General features: G+C 34.7%; 1 protein-coding gene across 1 annotated transcript; it reads right to left on the bottom strand.

The window, feature by feature from the left end:
* Positions 1-1,673: 1,673 nt before the first annotated feature.
* Positions 1,674-19,613, bottom strand: LOC137919231 (beta-1,3-glucan-binding protein-like). Its single transcript, XM_068762243.1, has 8 exons — positions 19,479-19,613; positions 17,669-17,893; positions 11,873-12,123; positions 8,242-8,375; positions 6,591-6,757; positions 4,760-4,984; positions 3,593-3,735; positions 1,674-1,996 (listed from the first exon to the last, which is right to left on the bottom strand). Exons 1-8 carry the CDS (start codon positions 19,609-19,611, stop codon positions 1,814-1,816), a joined length of 1,461 nt encoding a protein of 486 aa, XP_068618344.1. The 5' UTR covers positions 19,612-19,613; the 3' UTR covers positions 1,674-1,813.
* Between the last annotated feature and the right edge of the window lie 20 nt (positions 19,614-19,633).

Here is a 19,633-nt window from a genome sequence, read left to right as displayed (position 1 = left end):
TTGTTTTACATTATTTTTGATTTTTGTTTTTACATTTTTATTGTTTTTTTTTTCTCTATTGCATTTCTTATTAGTTTTTTACAAAGTATGAGGAACTGTTCTTTGCATTTTTCATCGCTTATCAGGGAGGCTATTGATTCCTCCATGATTTTTACGCCAGACTTCTTTGTCTATTACTAAATCTATTGACTATACTGTCCCCAAAAATCCTAATCAGTTATATCAATGGGGTCAGTAAATCTGCCCAAAGACAAGGAACTATTTACATCAGGTCTTGCATTCATAGTCTCTGACAGCAGTACTTTTTACAGAGAGTTTCCCGTAAGGAAACACACTACTCTCCAAACAGGCGATGGAGAAATAAAGCTCACTTATTTCCCGTACATCACCAAGGACGTACTTATGATTTAATTTTCGCCCAGGATATGGTATCGGGTTTGGCTAATACTTCTCGGTTCCATCACAGGATCTTGCCAAAACTACACCGAACTGCGAAGGGTGATATCTATTCTATTCATGACTCGTGGACTTATAGGTTATGTAGAGAAAAAAAGTCAAATGTTTTACCTGATTGGCGTTTATATCTCAGTGAACAATTTGTCAAAATAAATAATGAACACAAACACAATATACATGACACTTCTTTATTGTACATTTTTATATGTTCACGAATATTATTTTAAATTAAAACTAAACACTTCACAAGTTCTTTTGCCAATGATGACAGCGTTAATTGACCTTTCGAAACTGTTAATTACAATTGAATTACTATCATTAAGGTTAGTATTCATTTAATAAGCATTAAAAATAGCTTAATTATATTTTTATTACTAACTAATATGTATAATATCAGAATTAGTGACAAACTTCTCATATTGTAGTTAACATTCCTTATTTGTTATTGAATAATACATAATAATAATTAATTGTTATAAATAACATGCAATTAAACTTTAAATAACATGTTTACAAATATTTTTTTATAATGTCTTAAATATTTAGATTTCTTTTGCATGACTCACATGATAAGTTGCTAAACTCATCGACTATGCCTGCTCATTCTATTACATTTATGGAGAAATCTTTCACTATTGTCTCTGGCAGGTTATGGAACCTTGGCTTTTAAAATAGAGTATTGTATAGCATTTGTTATATAAGTATATTCGTAGTTCTGTAATATCTTTTCAATGTAAAATATGTACATATGTTATATCTTTATATAAGTATGTTTGTACATACATGTATGTATTTATATGTATGTACACCCTAAACTGCCATCTCCTTCGTGTCTCTCATATTCATCCAAAGGTTGTCTGGTAGAGATCGCCTCGAACGAAACAAACGCCTCTTGAAGATGTTTATTGTTTTTTTAACTATTATCTATTATTTTGTGACACATCCTTTATAATTTTTCTATATTAATTTTTGCGTACAATAAAGTGTAAATAAATGTTTATTTTTGTTTCTAAGTTATTTCATTTCAAAAATATAATTAGAAAAAACACTTTTGCTACTTCTTCTTGTTACTTTGTTACTTCTGTCTGCTGTAGGCTACATATAGATCAGGATATGTCTGGAACACTCGTAAGTTTTATCTGTAAAATTTAATTACAAGGAAGCTCCATTTGATTTTAGCTTCTTTCAAGTTATGGTTTTGGTTTTCCGGTCTCATGACATATGATATCAATAAATGATTCAAATCGTAAAATAAATTGAATAAATATATTAAGGAATATACGTGCAAGTAATTATCATTAAATATACAATACAAATTTGCAGTAAACTGCCTGAAAACTTTTAATAATAAATCGATTTAGATGGCATATATTCTGACGTAATCAATTTTCAATTCGGCGTCATTCCAAGTGGGGAACCAGTTGTCTCGCGCCCTCCAGAAATCTAACATTGCTTTCCGACCACCGTTCTTCCAGGGCTTGTTTTCACCGTCTTCGAAGTCATTTATTCCACCTACCCGGAGACCGAGAGAGACATAGAACTGTAAAAATAAAGTTGAATTAGTTACATCTAACATAGCAGTCGTGTCGGCGATGCTGTGCGGGTCAACGGTGTGGAGGGCCGTGGTCTCTTTCTGTGAGACCGTCATGGTTCAGAAGAAGGTGGCCGAACAGGATCGGCAGAGGACAGATCCCGCTGGGAGACGACGCCGTCGACGCAGGAACGCGCCTCGCGACGGCTCTCCAGTTAATGGTGTTCCTCTACCATAAACGGAGCCTTCAGAGTCGCGGGAGTTTAGGACCCCCACCCCCGTAGCTAGTCGGAGTTTAGAATGGGGGCCCTAAACTCCCACTAGCTTCGGCGACTCTAAGGCGGACGATGGTTCGATGTGGTCTCTCGTTTCAGCGGTAGCATGAACCATATACGCATATCCCGGGACGGGTTATCTAGAATAGCACAGCGCGAAAGAAGACCGCGTGGCGATTCCTGACCGGGAGATGCCGCGGTCCTCCGTATAGCGCAGAGGGAGATCACCAGGTTTTAAGTTTAAGTGGGTAAGAATCCCACATACCCTGTCCTCCCCCCAGAGGCATCTTGTACGTCTGGAGTATTCCCCCTCGAAAACAACGAAAAAAGTTACATAAAAAAAACCATAGGGGATAGCTGCATTAATGAAATTCACTATTGTTTCTTTAGGTAGTATTTAAAGGGTTTCAATTGGTGATTGTATTGCTCATTTGCTGTCAACTAATGTATGGTACACACTATCCAAAAATTAATGGTTTGATAAATAAAGAACGTAATAAAGATATACATTAATTATTGTTTACAATCTGTTTCTGAACACTTTGTAAGGTCTGAAGTTATTGGTTTATCGCATACAAACGTAAATAATAAAGGAATGTAATATGTTTCGAGTAATCACTTTGTTGGAGATAGTACACCTATTTAAAGATTTTCGCAGACAAATAAACTCTACACACTGCCCTTTATATCTATATACAATCTCCCTGTATATCCTATCTGAAGAAAAACACTTTGAAGTAAACCTATTTACATTTTTGGACCTTTGTGAAATATATAAAAATTCAGCGGATTCAACGGGAGAGGTCGCGAATGGCGCAAACCTAAACCTCTCTTAAACTTAGCGAAACTTCACAGGTAAAGCCTTCACGTATATTTACACAAATTCATTCCGAAACTTACAAATAATAGGAGAAAGGTTATAAATATCTATAATATTATTTCTCCATCTTACAAATGAATAATGGAACATTAATATTATTTTATTATATTTATAATATGTTCTATACCTTACTTATTATAAGTATATATGTTATATACGTATGTATGTATATTTTTTACTCGTCAACATCTCATTATTTATATTTCTACCTTTTGATTAGTATGGTTATCTGTAAAAGATTGCCTTGTGTCATAAAACCGCCCATTGTACTTTTTTGATTATTATTATTTAAATGTATCCTATAGTGTTCAATAAAGAATGTAAAATAAAATAAATAAACAAAAATAAATGAGGACATGTATATATAAGTATAAATGTTATTCAGGGTAGATATGATTTGAAAACAACTGAGCCGCGAATACGAAACTCAAAAAGACAAAAGAAAATAACCATTTGATCCAAAGGCGCCATAACTGTTCCCTGTATCCAATGCCAGGCGTTCTGCAGTCCGTGCTGATTTCCGCTTAAAAAAAATCCAGCCCCAGGATCAACAGTACCATATAGATCTCCATCCACATACATCTCCATATTATCTGAAATTGGCATCGAAATATTAAGTTAAAAATACTAATATTATAGTATACTAGCTGATCCCGCAAACGTTGTTTTGCAAAAAAAATTAAAGTTTTTAATTAACAAATGTAAGATAAGGGTTGATCGTAGAGGGGTGAAAATTTAGGTTTGTATGTATTTTTGTATGATGTATCATAATAAAATAAAAACCAAAAAAATTGTCTAAAAAATTAAAAATAAAATTTAGGGGTGGACCACCCTTATCACTTAGGGATATAGAAAATAAATAGTAGCCGATTCTCAGACATACTGAATACGCATGTAAAATTTGGTAAAAATCGGTCAAGCCGTTTCGGAGGAGTTCAAGTTCAAAAACCGTGACACGAGAATTTTATATATTAGATTATAAATGTATCTTATTTACTACTTTTTTATTGTAAGCACGCGCGGCGTATGATTTGTAGGCATTTGTCAAAACCGCGTCTCACGCCGGAAAATATTATGAAATATAAAAAATGGCGAACGGCGTCAACTGACATATGTGTTGTTGTTTGTGAATTTGTATTAAATCTTTAATGCTTGATGAAATATTTAATTAAAGACTATCTTATATTAATTTTGAATCAATGTTTAATATGTACAAATATAGTGAAAGTTTTATTTAAAAATTGTTTTATTCGCATGACAAATAATTTATTACGGCGTTGGTGTGTCTGAAGTTTTAGGATGACTTTTAAAATAAACTGTCTATCTTTTATCCAAGCGTTTTAATTTTTGTGCTCACGTTCCTTAGGTGTTGTCTCTAACATTGTCTACCTAACCTGTTAAACTCCACCACAGATGTACAGACCAGATCATCCTATTCAAATCTTTGGGGAGAGCTTATCTATAGCAGTGGACGTAATACCTAAGGTTGAAATGATTTTGATGATCATATATTCGTAAAATGAACCATGCAAATCCTCAGCCAATTGGTGGATGTCATATTTTTAAAATTTGTTAATTTAGACATAAACGCTACGCAAAATGAATGTGTTACTCCACCTGGCGTCCAAACAATGCTGTAATTGTGAAATTCTTGAGTCCATTTAACTCTGCTCATTTTTTTTCGTAAATTATACGATCGGTAAGGTTCTAAATGGTGTAAAACTGGTCCACCGTACAATGTGTTCGAGTAAATGCTGTTTCCTTTAGCGAATGCTATTCTTATCAATCCTGATTCGTAGAAATTATTTCCGTAGACGTTATCACGAGGCTCCAGATTTACTTCTGAAAATTGATTAGATGAATCGTTACAGATATTTCTGTGGTACGTTAATTTCATTACTTTCTCAATGTGAAGAATTGAATCTTCTGGAACAGTGATTCCCAAAGTGGTCTACATCGACCCCTAGGGGTCTATGACAACCTGCAAGGGGTCTACGTCAGCGAAAAAAAATTTGGGGGTCCATGAAATGAAAATGGAGGTCCACGATAGTAAATCTCAACACTACACTGATAGTACCTATTTACTTACATCATACTATCTTATAATATCAAAACATTTACACTATTTATAAAAGTACCTATGAAGTAAAAAAAATATTATATATGTTTATAAAATTGTGTACGTTGTAGAATGTTGGTATTAACTTTGTGGTCGCAATACATTTTGAACTTGTAAAAACTCATAATTGTATAAATTAACATGTGTTTTTACTTTAAGTTTTTAACACTAAACTTCACTACAGTTAGAAATTTACAGGAAATCAATATCAGGTAAGTAGGGGGTCTACCCAACACGGAAAAACATGGCAAGGGGTCTACGACACAAAAGAGTTTGGGGAACTCTGTTCTAGAATGTAAATATCAAAGGACGACGAATTTTTAAATTTTTCACCACATAGATTTGTGATAGCAAATCGTTTGATTTAGAGATATTATCGTTGTAACCATGGTAGTATGCAAAAGCGTTTACGTAGTTTTCACAAAAGGCTTTCAAGGAGACCGTAGGGTTTTAGCCGGTAGGAGTCAGCCATAACCCTTGTGTTTCCCCCCGCAGCGGAGGGGTATCCCATGCAGGATTTTACCACGAGAAAAAAAGCGGTGTCAACATTTTTAAAAATCAAAACATACATTTTTAATTAAAATATCAGTTACATGGCATTTAAAATAAAGATATGAAATGAAATTTTTATATTTAGATACCTAAACGCAATTCACGGATTCGATTCCCGGAATAAATCATTTATAATTTACACTAAGCGTAGTAATTAAATGGGATAGACAATGCTCACAAAGAAGCTTTCCGAGAATAAGCAACAGCGTTTTCTGCGTACCATTATACCACACTGCGATCGCCAATCCCCCTGCTAAGCGTGGCGATTGTGGTATATTTCCCATAGATATATTTAGGGGATGTCTTGCAGTGGGCATCGATGTATATATAATACCCTATACCCATAACATGAAGTAATATACGGGTGATTGGTACACCTATCACCAATCACCAGTATATTACTAACTTATCACCAGCATTGAAATGGTATATAAGTGATTTACTGTGACTTAATATATAGTCCACTAAGGTGTATAAATCTAAGAATCAATGGTATTAGAAACAATAAACAACGTAATTATAACATATTTCTTTATAATTAGGATATTAAAATGAATTATTATTTACTACCTGTCCGTGCAAATTGGTACTGTCAGAAATATTACGCTTGGATGTGTATTTTTGAAAAGGTTTAGGAAAAATAAATTAATGTAATTTATTTCAGAATTATCACTCTATACAGGATGATTAGTAATAGGTATAATAGCTAGCTAATAGCGTTCACGCATTTAAAGATTTAAAACGTATAATTAATAACCCTGTATATGTATTCCTCACCTGGCAGTAACCATTTTCCAGCGGGTAGCTTCGCACGAATTTCGATTCTACCGTATTGGAAATTGAATTTATTTTTAGTTGTAAGTTTTCCAGTAGCAATTGGTGGTAAAATTTGAGCTCCCGACGCTTTGCGCGCACATTCCCAGGTACCTACGAGTCCGGTGCAACTGAAATTCACAAATAAATTAAACCTTACATAATCATTAAATATTTTTGTATATAATATATATAGATTTCATGTTACGTGGGCTGTTTTATTTTAAATTTTCTTATGACGATACAAGATGGCATACAAGACGCTGTATCTCACTATGGCAACAGATGGCGTTGGCGTCTAATTACCTCGCGCTATGGCTTGGTGCGGTCAATCGTATATGAGCGCTCCGCCCAGTCCCTATCTGTTAAAACAGAACTATTTACCCAGCCTGGCCTAGACTCGTTCGGAAGCTTCACTAGCTCAAGCTCCCTTGAAGAAGACCTAGGCGCTCTTTGCTCCTTGCCATCTAGAACCCGATGAAGCGTATGTCACTGAGACAGCAGTGTAATTTCGATCAAAAAATACTTTACTTTCACCACGTCATTGTTATTGCTTCACGAAATTTTAGTTATCGTAGCCTAGAAATAGGAACTTACCAAGTTGAGGTTTTACCCTCTTGAGGCACCCTCAAGCTGGCATGCCAAACTCGTTATAAGTAAGCCGAAGTTAAGGTCACCTTTGCACCTGAACCCTCTGTTATATTCTTATATCCAGCTTAATTAAACGAGGGTTAGGTTTAGCATTTTATACACCCTCGAATTATAAATGCCAGTAATACGAATAATTCGTTCGAAAATTCTTTCATTGAATTGCAACTTTCAATTGAATCTCAATTTGCAAAAATGACTTTCAAATAAAATACTTTACAAACATGTCTTGTTTTATTTAATACTAAAGTTATATTCTTAGCCAGAATCTTCTTCATTTTAGCCGATAGACATCCTATGTTGAACACTGATCGCATCACTCCCCCACAGATTCCCAATAGGACGTTGAAACCAGCCTGCATCTAGTGTCCAATGACTTTAATAAACCACAAAGAGGTTCTATTAAAGATTCTAATTTTAAAAATTGATTTCTTTAAAAAAAATTAGGTTGAAGTTCAAATAATAATAACGATTTATCGAACTCTATTGCGAAAAAGGCTTTATCAAGTATAAATAATCGAATAAAAAAGAAGATGCAAGAAAAAAATAATTGCGTTAAAAAAAAAACATTTTTCCTGAAAAATGAATTTTCGATAGCTCAATATGTTCTTTTATATTAACTTCATAGTTTTTGTCGTAATGAAGTTCGTTAAACTGTTTATAATATTGGAGTAATGTCTTTGTTAACCCTTTACTTGGCAGATTTTTTTTTAATATTCATACCACTTGACTTTTAAGACCCAAGGATGCCAACAGAAAAAACTGAACAAGCGTTCGAAAATTAAAAAATAACCTAAACATTCACATACAAATGATTACTTTGCGTTCAAAATTGATGCCACTATTTTTTTTTTAATTCTGATGTATCTCTACAGATACGTTATCAAGAAAAGGGATAACTACGTTTTACTTAAGAAATCATTTTTATAATTTAATTACAGTTAACATCGTATAGTATATTACTTACAAGGCGGTTAAATCTAACTGCTCGTTCAGTATACCCGCGTGGTATTTAGATTCCATAAGTAACGGCGAAATTATCAGGAGACCGTTTTCAATGCGCATAGTACCATCTGGTAAATAAACGTTGAAAGGAAAATCCTGTAAAATTTTAAAAAGGTTTCAATGTGTACTATATTGTTGTTAAAGTCGCAGTAAGAGAAGATATGAAAGAAACATTTTAAAAAGCAGAAGCAAGAGAAAACCTTGGTTTTCTTTATACTCCTCTATGACGCTAAGATGTAGGAACTGAAATGTAATCACCGTAGAAGAGTAGATGTCTTTGAGATATGGGCACAGGAAAAGAATGCTGGGTATTCCCCGGATAGCAAAAGGAACGAATGCTATACTCAAATAACTAAAAATAACAATGTGCAAAAATATCAATGGGGGATATACCAAGATAGCCACGCTTGGCACGGGGGTTGGCGATCGCATTTTGGTATTACGGTACGCAGGGGACGCTGCTGCCCATCCGCTGGAAGCTTGTTTATGAGCAGTGTCAATCATATTTAATTATTGTACACAGTTTTATTTAAGTAAGAAAAGGACCAATATTTAGCCACTTCCGCACGTGCAGTCGTAGTTCCGCACATGCGGCAAACAACCGATTAGTGCCAAACGCAGAGTCATCTCTGTATTTGGCAATAATAACATAACTTTTGAAGATGCCCCGTGAAGGGGTGAAACATGTGTTGAGTGATTATATATTATCGTGTTTATTGTGTTTCTACCAATACACGATATACACCATAACCCTTTATATGTGCATCACTATTTTAGTAGTGAGATGTTCACTAGTGAACTCAGGTCTCGTACAGAAGCACATATATGTGGAGTGAATTCTACGGTGGCAGTCGTGTAATTCGCATTGTTTGCCGCATGCGCATTTATCATCGGGCTAGCAGGCGGTGCACTTTGTTGCCCGACTACGACTGCATGTGCGGAAGTGGCTAAATATTGGTCCTTTTCTTACTTAGGATGGACTTCCACAAAATAACGCTTGATACCATTAAATAAAAAAAAAACAGTTTGATTTATTTAAGTTTGCATCCCGGGAATTAAACCCTCTACTTTACGATCGCAAGTTTTAGTCCATTGCCGCTGGGCTGTTAGTGCTGACCACCCTTACTTACATACTTAGTTATTTCAATATAGTTTACGATAGAGATTTTTTCCTCTTCTATTTATCTTACTAAATGTGAAAAGTTTCATAAAAATCGATCAAGTCGTATCGTAAAAAATTGGTTACTAATAATATTATACAGGAATTATATATATTATGTTTAGGTAGATATACAGGAATAGTTATGTCTTTTATATGTGAGGATTTTTTACGACATAAATTTACCTTTTATACGAACTGTCAAAAACAAGTTATATTTATGTAAGTCGATTGAATATAAAACAAAAATATAAATTATGTTTAATTCTATAAATGTTCTTTAGTATATATTGTAGAAATAAATCTCTTTTCATATAAATTTGCTTCCTTTTGAATGTACTTATGTTATTACATTTAAAAATAATATACTACGACTCACATGCAATTAATAACGCTGTTATTGTAATATAATCTACAGGTCAAGACGTGAACATTAAAGAAAATTGATAGAATATAATATACGCCCTAATGTGTATTATTTCTTTCTCGTCAATATTATATGGCGATGTTTTTTAAATATGAAATACAAATAAAGAAATTCATCAAAAGAATATAACACTTGTTTCTTTAAAACTGGCAATTTAAAAAAAAATAAAAAAATGCAATTATTAATCGATCTTTTCGTGTATAACACTGAACATTTATCCTCTCATGATGGCGTTTGATTAAAAAGTACAATGGGTAGACAAAGTAGTAAACAAAAGAAACAGAAATTCTTAACTACAAAACGGACATAGCGAAGGAGTTGGAGAGGAGAAGGAGTCTGACCCCTGCTACTCTAGCTATTCGTCGCCATGAAGCTTGGCGTTTGGCGAAGTGACAGAATTCCTTTACTGACTTATTAGTGACAGTTACAGAAAAAACAACAGAAGAGGTCTAGAAACCATGCCGAAATCAAAGAAAAGTCTGTGTCTAGTTGTATCTTATATTAGTGTCAAACATTTCCGGAAGTAAGAACTTACTTAACATAATAAAAATGTCATCATCATTCAAATAAATGACATGAATATAGCCTTTATATTCCTTTAACCCTTAATAACCTAGAGTTTCAATTTTGATACCAATCTTTTTAACCGAATGTTCACATTACTATTAGTTTTTTTTTATAGGTTGGCTGTACGTATTTTACTGTTGCATAATATTCTTTCCAACGAAATTAAAAAAAAAAATTCCCTTCATCTAGACCCTCAAGCAAGCACAGTAATATTAAAAAAAATCACTTTCTTAAATCAGGCTACTAAGGGTTAATTTTGCAACTCGATTGGTACTGGACGCTGTTAGCTGTTCTGGCTTTAACAGCTTCTTCAGATTAAGGGTTCAGATAATAAATTTTAAAAAATCTACGTATGGTGTCACCTGATGTATTGTATTAACTAATTGATATCTACTCGCTTTGCGAAGAAAGGCGGTAAACCTTTCCTTCAAAGACGATTTAGCTCAAGTCTTATCAACAGTTATTATATTTAGATATTATTAGATATCGCCCAATGGTACATCACCAGTGGAGGACTGAGACATGCAATCGTTAGTCTCGAATTCGATTACCGAGATGCAATTTTATATAATTCACACTTTGTGCATTAATTATATGAGATTCCACTGCTTATAAACAAGCATCCAGACGATGGGCAGCACTATCTTCTGCGTACCATAATGCCACACTGTGATCTCCAATACGTCTGCCATGCGTGGCGATTGCAGTATAGGTATATCCTCTCATAGATATCTTTGGGAGAAGCGTATGCCTTACAATGGGTTTCAATGGGTTGAAACGATGACGACGAGATTATTATTAATACACGTGATTTTTTTTAGTTCATTAATTTTAGTTTCACAGCGTAAATAGTTATGACAACAAGGATATACTGTTGTTTCGTATAGCAATAGAATCACAAATTGTATCATTTCCTTAGCAACACGAAGTAAACATAATCTTTTAAAGTACATATACCTTTTATGAAGATAGTAAATTAAAAAATAACAAAATTAACTAAATTTTCCACTTCTTCTCGATAATTTTGAGCGTCTTACTATTTTTGGACTCGGCAAGCATTGCTTTTCAAGCGACATTTATATATTTCGCGGGTACGAAAGGGCAGGGCGCTGAAAACCTCTGGGAGGTCGCATAAAACCTATTTTAACGTAGCAAAGCTCGAGGACTTCCTTGGAATCCTGTGCTCGGACTGTTAAATACTATTATAACATTGAATTGGGAGACCACGTAAGAAGGTCGTCTTCCTCATCATTTCAATCCGCTCTGTTCTATTACTAACGACTCCAATATGGTTAAATGGTTGAAAGGAAACTACGTGATTTGAATTAGCAGGGTGCAGTTATTGGTGATACTTCTGATGTTTAAGAACTCTTGTCCATATAACACATCTGATTATAGTTTTATGACTGATGGAGACCAGAATAAATTACAATCACTTACCGGTTCTTGTGGAAATTTCGCTTCAGGTGTCCAATTCAATAGATCATTGATATTATTCTTATCAAATTCTTCGCTGAATATCAGAGCACCTTTGCATATACTGTTGCGTCCTAATACAGCCGTTGGAGATTGCTGACATGGCGTAGTGGGCGGACTGAAGGTAACAGATGATGGCGTGATATACTCGGTACTTGTGGAAGTGGTTGATGATTGATTTGTATCATATATAGTACCATCTTCATTAACAAATTCTGAAACAGAAAGTAAATAGAGTAAACAGAGAGTAAGATAATGTGTCATTTATCATCTTCATCCACATGACGTGTACTGTGGATCAAAGGCCACCCTTAAAGTTTTCCAAAAAGACCATTTGGAAACACCTTGGATCCAACATCATCCAACGATCTTAACGAAACTGGATGAATTGACTTTGTGTGCCAAGTCCTACGCAGCTCTTGCCGGTTTGTGGTCTTCAATCAAAAACCTTTATATTTAATGGAAGCAGGCGCTACCTTGCGGAAGTCCATCCTAAGTAAGAAAAGGACCAATATTTAGCCACTCCCGCACATGCAGTCGTAGTCGTGCAACAAAGTGCACCGCCCGCCAGCCCTCTGGCAAAAAATGCGTATTTCACAACTACACCGTTAAATCACTCAACACATGTTTCACCCCTCCACGGGGCATCTTCAGGAGTTATGTTACACCGATTAGTGCCAAACACAGAGTACCTTTTACCTTTATACCTCAAACACACCACATACACAACATACCACAAAAACCTTTATACCTCAGCGGGCATCTGTTCTGCGTGCTAAGTGTTCTTGTCGATTCAATGATAATAGATTCATAAATAAATCGATGTTTTTTCTTAAATGTTATTGTATTGTTTCTGAAGATGTTAATGCTGTTAGGCTTTTACAGCTTCATCAGTCCTGAGTTCACGGAGCGGAAGGGTCCGTGAACAGAGGTTAAATATTGGTATTACTTTAGTTAATACTAGAAGGCAACATTTTGGTTTGCATTTAAAAATTCATGGTTTCTATTCCTTTGAAAGCGTCGTGTCTTTAAATTTTAGATAATCATTGATCGTCACTATACACCTTGATATCAATTACTGTACTTTTAATTCATTATTGTGCTTCCTTTTAAATATATATACATTCTGTTATTGTAAAATAGTAGTTTCAAACAAACAAACGCGGTGTTATATAAAATAAATTACAGAAATAAATGTGTTTGTATGTTTTCTCTTCCTCGAAACCTATGATGAATTATGAAAAGTAGCCGGATTGATCGAGCCAGTGTCATGTTATCTTTATTAATAAGATATATAAATTGTTGGTTAAAATCAATAAAAAAAATTTTGGAACAGTTGAATAATGCTGTTGTGAGAATAGTTGAAATTACTAAGAACTCCCATATTTAGATTTATTAACAAGTGTCTTACACGTTTTGATACAAGGAAAATGTTATATATTAGACTTTGTTTATTCCAATTTGTTAAGTACAGAAACGTCTTCTGTGAAATTTCGTTGTGTTTCGCATTCAATGTTCAATTTTATTTTCTTTAAATACTCATTGCTTGCTTTCTTTAGAGCAGTGGCGTTACAATGCAGGTGTAAATATTTTATTAATTTCATTTATTTTTATTGCTGTTTTTCTTTTATTTCTTAACAAATTCATCTCTCTTTTACTTTGTGACATTCTTTTATACATTGCCTTTCTTTCCTCGTCTACATTCCTAATTAGATTAGTTCTTATATCTGCAGTACATATTTACTTGTTTTCTTTTTTCATAATTTTAGTTTCCCCGACCGTTTATTGAAATTTTCGCTTTTGTTACTAGCAATGATCCGCTGCACCACTTCTCTGCAGAACCTTAGAAGAAATGTTCAATTTGTTGTTCATACAGCCTTCACTGCTAGAATAACCAGTTAACTTAATACTGCTGAAGTGATATTCCCCTTTCCAGTCGATAAACCTCTCTCAAAAGATCACTGATCCTGCGCTGTCCACATCAGCGACTTTCCGTGACCTTAACAATGACGTCGGTGCATCCAGTGGTGGTCGATAATCTTGGACGGATCTCCTCATTGTTTATTCGATCTCGCAGCTAAACTTCAAGCATAGACCACTCCATTAGTCTCTAGGTGACCTTGAACCTTCTAATAAAGCCTGTCGTGAACGAACTAATCTATTATAGTAAAAATCTATTCACTTGTCTCATCTAAGCACCCACGTCATACTTGGTAGGAAACTGACGCAGGCATGGTATTATATGATCGTATTTCTTTGTTGTGCGCATTATAATGACCACAAAAGGATGAATATATACCATAACTCTCAACGCTCAATGTTAAAAAGAGAGCGTGGAATAAGATCGTGCCATTTATTTTATTTATATTAAGGAACAAAATCATCAATATTATATATGTGTATTATGAATCAACATGTGTCTAAGGGGGCATTATTAAAATTATAATTAGCGATTGTAGATACGGTAAAGTTAGTTTAATATAACACTTTTGTACTCAGTAATAATCTTCTCTAAGACGTTCATATATATATACATATATATATATATATATGTGTGTGTGTGTGTGTTCATATATATATATATATATATATATATGAACAAGTCGCTGTATACGGTCAGCGCAAGATCGACACGATGATCTTTGACGAAGTCCTGTGTCTTGCAGTTGACGTCAGTCAGTTGATATGAAGATGATATATATAATATAGTTATATGTTTCGACTACCAACAATCCTTTTACTATCGCGATGATACAATTTTTATCGCAAAACAATATAACAATATTTAATTTCAAACGTTAAAAAATTCATTAATTACTAAAAATCTAAAACATTGATTAAAACAATATAAACTTAAACATTTACAGCGTTCATAAATGAAATGTATATATAAGATTATTCGTTATAGATGTAAGTTTAAAGTATTTTTGTTATATATAAATTGCGTAGGCTAATCAAACATTATAACATGTTATTACTCTTTTAATGTGAATATATAACATTAGGTACTATAGCTAAAGGTTGAAGATATGGTTGCTCATTACATCAAATCCAATTAAGTTTAAGTGATCTTTAAAACCAATGGGGCTACCGTAGGGGTTGAAAGTTACTCAAGTGGCGACCACGTGAAGATAAACGGAGTTAGGCGTCTTATTAAGTGGACCGATATTCACGTCACGAGAACTCGCTGGATGCACTTCTATGATTTGATATTATGATGATTTGATATGATGATTTTAAAAATATAACATCTTGAATGTACAAATTCAAATTAATCGTAGTACTATTTTTCAAATGGTCTCTAAATGGATATGACAAAGTGTAGTCAAGTGCTTAGAAACCATAACTAGAAGTAGTGAGTTTGATTTCGGGGGAACACTGCGTGAATCATATAAATTTGTCCACGCTGTCATATGATTAGGAGGAAAATATCATAAGGGAATCGGTAATTCTAGAACCAATAAATATGATACTACTACCAAACCGCAAAAGATTCGAGATGAGTCTTCTTTGATAGAAGTAAGAACAACAAATACAACAGTGACCAAAAAATGGGGGTCGCAGTACAGCCAATACAATATATTCAGACTTCTGTTCCTCACCTTTAGATTCCGCAGTGACTCCATATGGAAATTTTTTTTTCTTCTATCATAAAGCAGGGTGAATTTTGAATCGTAAACCATTCACACCCTAGACAAGAATTTTCGCCATATCATCATCATTGGAATATATGATAAAGTTTAAAGTAAGATTGAACGATTGCTGAAAGGTTGTTTCCTCCAGCATTAGATTTACAAAACATGAATGTAATTTTCAGGATTGAGGAGATCCGTAAACGAACAAGGGTTACCAATATTACCCAGCGTGTTGCAAGAGTCTTGGCAGGTGGAAGTGATGATGATGAAATGATGATCAGGCCACATAGCGTGTATGGCTACTAATACCTGAAGGTTTTAGAGTGGCGTTGGCGTCCACACAGAAAGTGGACAGACGATCTTGTAAAGTCTTCGAAATCTAAGGCTGAAATTATGATGATCATAAATGCAATTATGTTCTCTCTCTCTCTCCCTCTCTCTTTCTCTCTCCTGCTCTCTCTCTCTTTCTCTCTCTCTTGCTTGGTTTCGGTGGTTGCTGTTAGCACGGAGGATTTTACAGCTTCATCGGAACTAAGTTCACCGAGCAGAACGGTCCGTGAACATAAAAATAAAACAGAAGTTGGACAAAAGCATTCCAGCTGCACGAAGTCGTTCGCACGTTGTAAAGCGCTCTACACGAGTAGAGCTGTGTGGCGTTGATGTTGTATATACACGGCCAGGGATGGCAGCGTGGACCACAGGTGAGCCAAAGAGGGATCCGGATCCAACCGCGGTTCGCCCACGCTGTTCGCGGTCAGGAAGCGGGCAGCCGCCCCTAAGAACGGGTGTTGTGGTGAATGGTGTTTAGTTCTATTGTGAATGACACGATGCCCTGTGCAGAGTGTCGCAGGTGAAGTGGTCGCTGGTGCTGTGTGGTTAGCGCTTGGTGTGGTGTGGTGCGTGTTTTATGTGATGAGCGTGAGGAATACGTCTTTGAGAGGTCTCTTGGCCTTTTCTGAGGTTAGGGGGGAGTAGCTAGAAGCACTCGCTATTAAGGGGTTTAGGTTAGGTTAGGTTAGGTTAGGTTAGGTTAGGTTAGTTCTCTGAGCAGGCCTTAAAGATTTCTTGGACCATTGGGAGTTTGAGGTAGCTTTTGGTATCTACATTACTTTGATACCACTCTGCCTCTGGTCTCTCTTTTACCAACCACGTTTTTACGTCTCATATATTAGAATCGCTATATACAGTAATACCCCGCTTCACGCGAGGGATACGTTCCAAAAAAAATCGCGTTAACTGAAATTCGCGTATAACGAGGTTTATGATTAAACATAGTCAAAAATTATTATAAAAATATACAAATCATTTTAATCAATCACTTTAATTCTAGGAACACTTTATGCAACACATACTCTTATTTTTTTACGGAAAAATACATCTGTTTTCTTTTGGGTAACGTTTTGTTTACGTTCTTGTAAAATACGTTCATATCACCCAACACTGTTTTTAATTGTTTGACAGATGGTCAAGACACCATAGAGAAGTTGATGTCTACATTATATTTATACGCACTCTTTCGCGTAATTCGAGGCATTTGAGCGCGAAAATTGCAATTCGCGTTATAGTGAAACCGCGTATAACGGGGTCGCGTAAAGCGGGGTATTACTGTACACTTTTCTCCCACTTCACCTGCCTACTTAACTTCTCAATTCCAGTTCGTAACCAGTGCATACGAAAAACAACTTTACTACTCTAGAAATAATATGTCATGGTATATCATAATGGTATGGTATGTCACGTCATCTTATTGGTACCATATTCTGCTGAACTAAATCATTTTAATCAATCACTTTAATTCTAGGAACACTTTATGCAACACATACTCTTATTTTTTACGGAAAAATACATCTATTGTCTTTTGGGTAACGTTTTGTTTACGTTCTTGTAAAAGACGTTCATAACACCCAACACTGTTTTTAATTGTTTGACAGATGGTCAAGACACCATAGAGAAGTTGATGTCTACATTATATTTATACGCACTCTTTCGCGTAATTCGAGGCATTTGAGCGCGAAATTTGCAATTCGCGTTATAGTGAAACCGCGTAAAACGGGGTCGCGTAAAGCGGGGTATTACTGTATATAGAACTAAAAGCTACATAATTATCGCCAATGTGGCTACATACCAGTTACAGTCCACTCTCCATTATCCTCCCTATAGCCCAGTTTGTCTTTGATCACGTACGTCCAGAAGTAGATTTTATCGCCTAGTTTCAGCTGCACATTCCTGTCCCTAAATATCCATCGACCATTTACCGGTTTGACTATATCTCGTGCCCATTGCCCTGCTTCCAGGCCTTCCATCTCCGTGTTCAGGTTGCCGTGAAAAGCGAACAGCTCGAAGCCGTCATCTAAAAGTAATAAACGCTTATCAGTTGTATTAACCTTATCAGTTGGGTTAACAATATTCGAAGGAAAATTATCTGAATTATTCAATAATGTTTACAAATTCATCCAAATCGAGTAAATAATTAGATTTATTACGCAGTGTTTGTTGTGTTCGGGTTTTTCCCAATGTAGGGAAACGAGCATAGTTTTAATATCTGTAAATTAACGTAGAGTTCGAAACACTTGCGATTGCAAGCTCTGGGAAGCAATAATTGCGGAGATACATAGTCTTATCTGTGACATGTAAAACAAGTGATTATTGAATTTTGGTATTGAACTTTGGTCCCTGATTCTATTGCAATACATTTTGCATGAAATGTGACAACATCTAATGGTTGCCAGTTTGTTGTATAAATGTGGACCGACAATGTAGAGCTGTTAAAATGCCAAAAAAATGTAAAAAACAAAAATCATTAATTGCAAATAAGACTGACAAAAATAAAAAAATAGAAGCAAAATAAAGAAATAAAGTGAAATAGAATATAAGCAAAAAATGTTATAAAGAATAATAATAGATTATAAGAAAATGTAAAAGTAATGAGGAGTGAATGAAAGGCGATACAGAGCGAAAGAGAAAGACAGTAGAACTGTGGAAAGAAAGAAACGAACGAAAGATAATGTGACGAGTGAAAGAAGAGAAAGCAAATAAAATAACGTCTGTGAAAAAATTAAATAAATGTTAACAAAAAGTCCCTGTCCCACACCAGATAGGGGGTACGAGAGGCTCCCAATAGCGGGGGCCAATTAAAAAAAATGTAGAGCTGTTACAATAACACCAAAATGCGATATATTCTCTAGTTCTTTAACTTAAAATTAAAGTATGCGATATTCTAAATAAATCATCGATCTTTTCACAACACATTATTAGGCCGTTGTTTCAGGTTATAGACGCCCACTGCATAGTACAGGCCTTCCACAAAATATCTATATGAGGGTATATCAAAATCGCCTAACTTGGATGGTGGGTGAGCAAATGCAGTTTAGTATTATGGTACGCAAAGGACGCTGCTGCCTATCCTTTGGAAATTTCTTGGTGAACTGCATTGATTCTGTATTATTAACACATAAAGTGAGAATCATATATGACTGTATATTGGGAATAGAACCCGCGACCTACGATCGCTTGTCTCATTCCTTACCGCTGCGCCACTACTGCTCAATACATTAGGTACTAAAAGATAATAATTCATTTTTAGGAATAACAAAAATAGTAGTGTAATCTGTTTTGAAAATTAGTAGATTTTGTAACATATATTGCAAATTGTGAATCAAATAAAAAAATAAAAAACCGATATTGGATCAAAAATTCAAAATAGATAAAAATTACAAGTACAATACGAAACCGATAGCTATAAATAAATCTTTATTTATAGTTATCTAATATTTATATAGCAGTTAATAATCTTTTTTTTAATTTTATTAAATAATTGCATTAAAAAAACAGCCATTTAAACTTATAAAATATACTTATAAAACATGTCATTTTATAAAGTTAAAATAAATATATCGTAAGTTATGTGATATAAACTAAACAAGATAATAACTAACCAGGAATAGAAACTCTTAATCCTTTGGGATATATCGCTTCGAGCTTCGCTGGTGGAACGGTGTATCCACGAGCGGCATTGCAGTATATAGAAAACACCAGTAACGATTCGGCAATAATAGACTTGACCGCCATGACGTCCGTCGCTCTGGACGGC

Source organism: Battus philenor, unplaced genomic scaffold (genome assembly GCF_028537555.1).
Source record: "Battus philenor isolate CCGP_79_NKW_IND1 unplaced genomic scaffold, ilBatPhil1.0.hap1 SCAF_16, whole genome shotgun sequence".
NCBI classification, from domain to species: domain Eukaryota; kingdom Metazoa; phylum Arthropoda; class Insecta; order Lepidoptera; family Papilionidae; genus Battus; species Battus philenor.
The sequence above is the reverse complement of the archived record's forward strand: the minus strand, read 5'-3'. Positions and strand labels throughout refer to the sequence as shown.

Excerpts from the sequence above, each read along its gene's own strand:
- LOC137919231 (XM_068762243.1), bottom strand. The coding sequence starts at position 19,611 with ATGGCGGTCAAGTCTATTATTGCCGAATCGTTACTGGTGTTTTCTATA. Across the intron at positions 4,985-6,590 it reads TGGAAAATGGTTACTGCCAG|AAGTAAATCTGGAGCCTCGT; the intron begins GTGAGGAATACA and ends ATCAATTTTCAG. Across the intron at positions 3,736-4,759 it reads CAGCATTGTTTGGACGCCAG|ATAATATGGAGATGTATGTG; the intron begins GTGGAGTAACAC and ends TGCCAATTTCAG.